At 45.9% G+C, this 6,365-nt stretch overlaps 1 protein-coding gene across 1 annotated transcript in view; it reads right to left on the bottom strand.

The window, feature by feature from the left end:
- Window positions 1–6,365, bottom strand: part of LOC104501107 (fibrocystin-like) — a gene marked incomplete at its 3' end in the record, with an annotated part of 97,597 nt that overhangs the window by 75,227 nt on the left and 16,005 nt on the right. Inside the window, exons 10-16 of the mRNA XM_010144861.1 lie at window positions 6,099–6,200; window positions 5,712–5,807; window positions 4,440–4,575; window positions 3,474–3,588; window positions 1,601–1,876; window positions 788–877; window positions 3–34 (exon numbers count right to left, since the gene is read on the bottom strand). Of these exons, the coding sequence (XP_010143163.1) occupies window positions 3–34; window positions 788–877; window positions 1,601–1,876; window positions 3,474–3,588; window positions 4,440–4,575; window positions 5,712–5,807; window positions 6,099–6,200 (847 nt within the window). The remainder of the gene's footprint in view (window positions 1–2; window positions 35–787; window positions 878–1,600; window positions 1,877–3,473; window positions 3,589–4,439; window positions 4,576–5,711; window positions 5,808–6,098; window positions 6,201–6,365) is intronic.

The raw sequence follows: 6,365 nt of genomic DNA, 5'->3' as shown, positions 1-6,365 counted from the left end.
CTGCTGAAAGAAGCTCCTCTATTGCTGTTTGCACCTTCAAAAAATTAAGTGAAAAGCAGTCACAACATTGTCTGGATCATTTCAGCAGGGTCCTTTAACACACGCATCATCACTACATTTTTCATCAGCTAGGGACAAGTGACAAGGCAGCTCTGAACAAGTAGGTAGCCAAATAGCAGAGAATAAAACTCAGCCTCATACAGAATGTAAACTTCTATATCTGATACCTCTCTGGGGTGTGAGACATCCTTTAGCTGTACAGCAGCCTCCTCAGAAAGGTGCAGATTTCTTACATGAGCTGTATCACAGCCTGGCCATCTCCATGTCCCTCCAGGCTCCACCAGCTGAGTTGACTAGATGTCTACTAACTGTCATGGAGCTATTACCCGGGCCAGTTTTAACAGTGACTAACTACTGCATCAAGAAACTACGGGATTTTGAAGAAGCCACGTTGGAGCTCCTGTCTGAAGCAAGGGCCGTACACTACACATCTGGTCTTAGATGTCCTGGTCCAAGGTTCTGGTACCTGAAGTTACCACAAACTTCACTGCAGACATGACAGGCCAATGTCAGATGCTGGAATATGCTTAGAATATAGCTAGGAGTCAGCCCCCGCCACAAATCCCACTGTGAGACACTCCCAGGAACAAAAATCACCCCTATATCACATAAAATTAATCTCAGCTTCTGTGCCAAACTTTTAATTGCTGTCAAGTATCAGAGCTTCATCAGTTACAACCCCGCTGTCCTGGTCTGAGGATGGATGTCTGTGGTTAACGATGCCTACCTGGAGAGCTGTAGCATTTGTGGGGATCATTCTGCGCAATGTGTTATTCCAGGAGATACTGAACCACCCCGTACCAGACACGGTCAGCATCTACAGGCAAAGAAGCAAATGAAAAGAGATTCAAACTGCATGAGATGCACAGACTTCAAACCTGATGTCCTCAACCGAGAAGATTTTACAGGCAATGTTTTGCCTTTAAGGCTCTCTAAATCAAGAGTCCCTTCAGCTACTCTTAAACTGCTTGTCCTCCATAGTATCTCCTGACACAAGCTGTGGGCTCCTGTTCTTAGATTAATGGAGGCGCAAGGGATGTGCAGACACACTAACAACCACAGATGCTCCCTGAAGCTCCTGACCTATAGCTGTGGGGTCTAACCACCGGGAAAAACTTCCCTCATTACTAAGCACTTGAACAAGATGAAAGTTTCTATCATCTCATTGCAATACAGGGTTGACCAGATAACTCATGCTGAGTGTGCTCTCACTAAGGAGGAGACATAAAAACTATCTCAACTTGTATTAATTAGCATTAGTTAACAAGGTGAAGCATTAATGAACAAGATAAAAACCTGAGGGTAGTCAGCACTGTTTACACTTTAACACATGAGCGGATTGTAATACAACCGAAGGGTTTACATGAGCCTTCAGCTCACAACACTGTTCTCATCAACTGTCTCAACAGGTTAAAAACAAGGTGGGAACATACTGTCACGTCAAGCCACCAACAAGGCCTTTAACAATTAGGATTTGCTGCTATCTCTGTCAACCAAATCAAGGCTAGTCCAATCCCAGGGTCAAGCACGCAGCACTGACCTGCACTTCTGGAATATGCAAGGCCTGAGCCCGAATCTCGTGCCTCTCGAGGTAGTAGTTGTTCACCACGTGGGGATTCAGCCACGTATTATGTATCTGGACTCCAACTCTCATCCCATTGCTGGGGGCTTTTCCGTGATGAATTGCCTCCAGGTAGTACGCTGAACCAGCAATTAGCTCAAATTTCTGGGATTTTGGCTGCCATTGCTCACTCCAGCTCTTCACCCAGTTCTCAGACCACTCTGCATTGCCGGCAGGGAGAGAAGCTATTCTCACCTGTGTCCAGAGCAACCAAATCAGTCAGTTACAGTCCCAAAAGGCACTGTAATGCCACAGCTCCAAAAACCCTGGACTTGTGCTTATAGCTGACACTAGTGTGTTGATGGTTGACGCCTTCCTTCCTACTACACAGGAAAATACCATTTCCAAGAGCTTTGGTTTAGGGTTCAATACCATAAAGAAGGTAAGACTTAAGGCTAACTCCACCCTGAATAACAATTCCCTGTGCAACTTTTCATGGATGACTTCTGTCCTGGTTTGAGCTAAAACCTCCTTGTTTCGGGAAATGGACAAATAGAATTATTCCATGCAAATACGATAAGTCCGCATTTAATTGGTTAAGGGGGTCAGGTGAAACGTTAGGTTGGGAGCCTTTCAAAAGCAGCAGGCCGGAGGAGTGTTCTCTCTCTTGGGCTCTCGGACAGCGGCACGAAGAGAGGGCTCCCACGGACCTGCTCCGCCGAGGGACCGGGCCGACACCAGGCCTGCCAGGCCCGACCTGCAGATCGACCAGGCCTGAAACCTGAAGACCACAGACTCCGCACTGTTCTGCGGTGAGTCCTGTACTGCCTGAATCGGGTGAGAATACTCGAATTCCCTGGCTGCTTTCGTGCCGAGAGCTTTTCTGCTATTAAATCTGCCCGCGGGGTTTCTCCCCCGCCGTCTCGCCGCGAGCCGAATTCTGCTCCCTGCCCTGCAGCTGCAGAGTCTTCACTCACTCCCCCTTGCCGCTGTGCCTGCCAGGAGCACTGACCTTCAACAAGACTGTTACAGAACCCTGCTTATTTCAGTCCTCTCTTCTTTGGTTTTTTTCCTTTTTCTCGGTTTGTGCCTATATATATAACAGTGTATAGTTGTGTGGTTTTATTGTTTATTAAAAGTTTGTTCCAGGTTTCTGAAAACGCAGACCGAGGTGTGAATTTCTTCCTTCCCCTTTAAAACCCTTCTGCCTCTAGCAGGACAGAAAGGAATGGTTAAGGAATTCGAGGAGTTGTTACCTCGGTCCCTCGACCCTTAACAACTTCCATTCTACATCTCGTATCCTCCAAATAAAGAACGAACTATGTCTACAGCCTTCTGAGATGTAGTGTGTTGCCATTATAATGCTCCTTTTTTATATATATGAGAAAGTCTTTATATTCTTTCTAGTCCCATACAGTTACCAGGCTTAAGAACAGCCCAGAGAAAAGACCACCTTCATTTGTAGCATCCTCTCACTTTGAGAAAGCACAGAACCCGTGTTTTCAGAGGGCAAAATTTCAACAGGCAAAAAAGGAGGTAAACTGAGAAAGTCAGACAGCAAGCCTCCAAATCCCCTTGGCACAGACTCTGAGTGATGGAGATGTCCTGAACCAACAAAAGGGTCTTCTGGAAAAGACATTCAAAGACTCTGGTTGCAAGAGTGAGTTTTTCATGGGCTGAGCAGTTGATAGGGCCAATGTAAAACATCAGACATAATCATACAGAATTCACACTGCAACAGATTCATAAGGGCCGATATGCAAATTCACACTGGGGAAATTCCCGCTTGTTACGACCTTAATTAAAACTATTTCCTATCCTGATCTCATTTCTCCTCTGTCAGGAATAATACCTTATGTTCCGGATCTTCGGATAAACTTAAGTAGAGAGATGCCGGACCACCTGCCTGAATCCAAAAGGTGTAATTGTTGGTCTCAGGAGCCACAAAAAATCCACGAAGCCTGGAGCTAGGCAAAAGCAGAACATCCATAACATACAAAAGAGTTACTGAAAAAAACTCCCGCCCCACACCCCACCTTCATACATACATTGAGTAAAAAAGACAGACTGTGAGACCCAGTTATAACAAAAAGACTTCTGAGATTCTGGTTTATGGTTTACCTAAGTTTTCAAAGAGGAAAAAAGTCAGCACTAATAAAATAAGTGTGGTTTTGTTGTTGGTCACCTCTCTGCACGTTTTTTCTCATGCAAAGTCTTCACCCTGACTAGGCAAGAGAAGGCTCAAAATTACACACAAACTCAGTTAAGAAACACAGAGAAGTGACAGAAGAACGAAGCCACTCATACATATTGCACAGCTTTTCAAGGGTGCATCCAAAGAGGCAATGGGCACTAACGTGGTTCAGACATTTTCACAGCTTGGGTCAAATCAGTTTATTTCCATTAACTCGATGTGCATTGCAGCTGCCAACATCACTGGAAGATCTCGCCTTCCACATCTGGCCAGAGCTCCAGCCCAAGGCAGACTCTAACTGGAGCTGCTTCTTCCTATGTAGCAATTTTTTTTTTGTTTGGTTGGTTGGTTTTTGTTTTGCTTTGTTTTTTTCTTTTTTGTGGTATTTCAGCACATCCAAGCCAGGTAAAACAGAAACACCAAGTGAAAGCAAAAGGAGGAAAAATAAAACACTTCACTGCATATTTTGAGCTTCAAAAGGACCTTGGAGCAGAGGATTTGCTTTGATCTATAGAAGCTATGCAGTAAGGCTCAGCTATAAAGAGCTGCCAGGTGTTACTGCTACACCTTACACTGCTAAGGGTGATTGCCATAGCTTCATCTTTTTTTAAGATCACCAAGTACCTGAAGGACTTCTTTGCCCCAGACAGAAATCTTACTGGGGAACTGGCATTAGGTACAAACTGCCATCTATACCCAGGACCTGCTTCTGTCAGATCAGAGGCGTCATCCCAGACTTCAAAGAGAAGCCCTCTGTTTCCTAGAAAGTTAAAATAAACGCATTCTCAGTAGCAGCCAACAACAAAAATCCCAGAGCACATGCTAGAATCAGTGTTGTGAGGAAGCAGGCCAGAACAGAAAATTTTCATTGATTAAGAGATTTTCATGGGACAGTGGGACATTTGCTCGGTTTGTTGGTGGTTTTGCAGTCCAAGGCAGATCACAGATCTCACTTTAGGGAATTTGTTCTTGAAATCCTTCACCAGAAAGAACACAAATCTGCAGAGAGCAAAGCCTCCAACCAAGCTCACATGTCTGCTCTTGCAGGAAAAGGGATTGAGAAGACCCATAATCAAAATGACCTAAGTATCATTATATGCACAATAATTTCCTACTGCAATGTTCCACTCAAGCAACATGTCCAGAAGCCGCTGTGGTAGCTCTTGTTCAGCTATTCTTCTTGTAAACATAATCCACTTTTCTCCCCTAATTTCCACAGCCCTGCACACCAGGCTGACCTTCTTTCCACCATCGTCTATCTGTAGGTGATAGGCTGGTGCCTCCACCTTGCCTTTCCCTTGCTATAGTATCACAGAACAGTTTGGGCTTGGAAGGGACCTTCAAAGCTCATCTAGTCCAACCCCCTTGCAGTAAGCAAGGCGATCTTCAACTGGAGCGAGTTGCTCAGAGCCCCAAGGGCAAACTTGACCTGCAATGGTTCCAAGGATGGGGCTTCTCCCACTTCCCGGGGCAACTTGGGCCAGGATCTCATCACCCTCAGCAGAAACAGTTTCTTCCTCCTCTCTTGTCTGAATCTCCCTCTTTTATTTTAACCCATCATCCCTTGTCCTGTCCCAACAGGCCCTGATAAACCATCTGTCCCCATCTTTCTTACAGGCCCCTTGAACCACTGAAAGGCCATACTAAAGTCTCCCCAGAGCCTTCTCTGCTTCAGGCTGAACAAGCCCAACTCTCTCAGTCCCTCCTCTCAGCAGAGGTGTTCCAACCCTTGCATCATGTTTGTGGCCCTCCTCCCTATCAAACCTAGGAGAAACTGGTTTGACATTCAAGCAGACAACAGTTGGGAAAGCCCTGATTCTTGGCTGCATTGATAACCAATCGATTTCTGCCCTCCATTTCCATGTGTGTTTGCATGCAGTTATCTGAGTACCGTACCTGGCTGGGGAACACCTAGCCTCCTGTCCTTGCCAACAGGCTCAGTGGTGCATCTGATTTGCTGCGGAGACACGTGCCTGACTTTACAGGGGACACCTGGCAGCAGGAAAAGGAGGCAAATATGCTGTGTGAGAGTTTGAAACAGTTGAACTGCAGCATGAACCCATCTTGTTTCTAAAAGGGATTAACACTTTACTAAAAGCCTGGGCTTGTACCATCAAGCAAGAGAAACTGTTTGTGCCCACAGTCAGAGTAACCAGACCTTCCTGATGGTGAATCCTACAACTCCCACACTGGTATCTATCAACATCAGCTGGGTTTTTTGGTCAGGGCCATGACCGTTGTACTGAAAAGAAAAATATGTATTTCCCATGTTTCTCCTCTTACCTGCAGCAGTGACCTTCATTGGCTCCTCAAAGAAATCCCCCATGACAGTGAGATCGGTGCCTCCCCCAAGACTCCCACCAGCTGGGAACACTGCGGTTATCTCTGCAGAGGAAGGAAAGAGAGAATCTGAAAACAAGCATTGGAAAGGTTAATCCCAGCTCTATTTCTGTCAGAGCCAGCAGCGCACTTGCACTGTTCCCGGCTGGAGCAGGCTCCTGTGAACGAAACGAGCATCTCACTGATCCTTCATGGGGGTTTTGGCGGGGT

This window comes from Buceros rhinoceros, unplaced genomic scaffold (assembly GCF_000710305.1).
Source record: "Buceros rhinoceros silvestris isolate BGI_N320 unplaced genomic scaffold, ASM71030v1 scaffold1551, whole genome shotgun sequence".
Taxonomy (NCBI): domain Eukaryota; kingdom Metazoa; phylum Chordata; class Aves; order Bucerotiformes; family Bucerotidae; genus Buceros; species Buceros rhinoceros.
The sequence above is the reverse complement of the archived record's forward strand: the minus strand, read 5'-3'. Positions and strand labels throughout refer to the sequence as shown.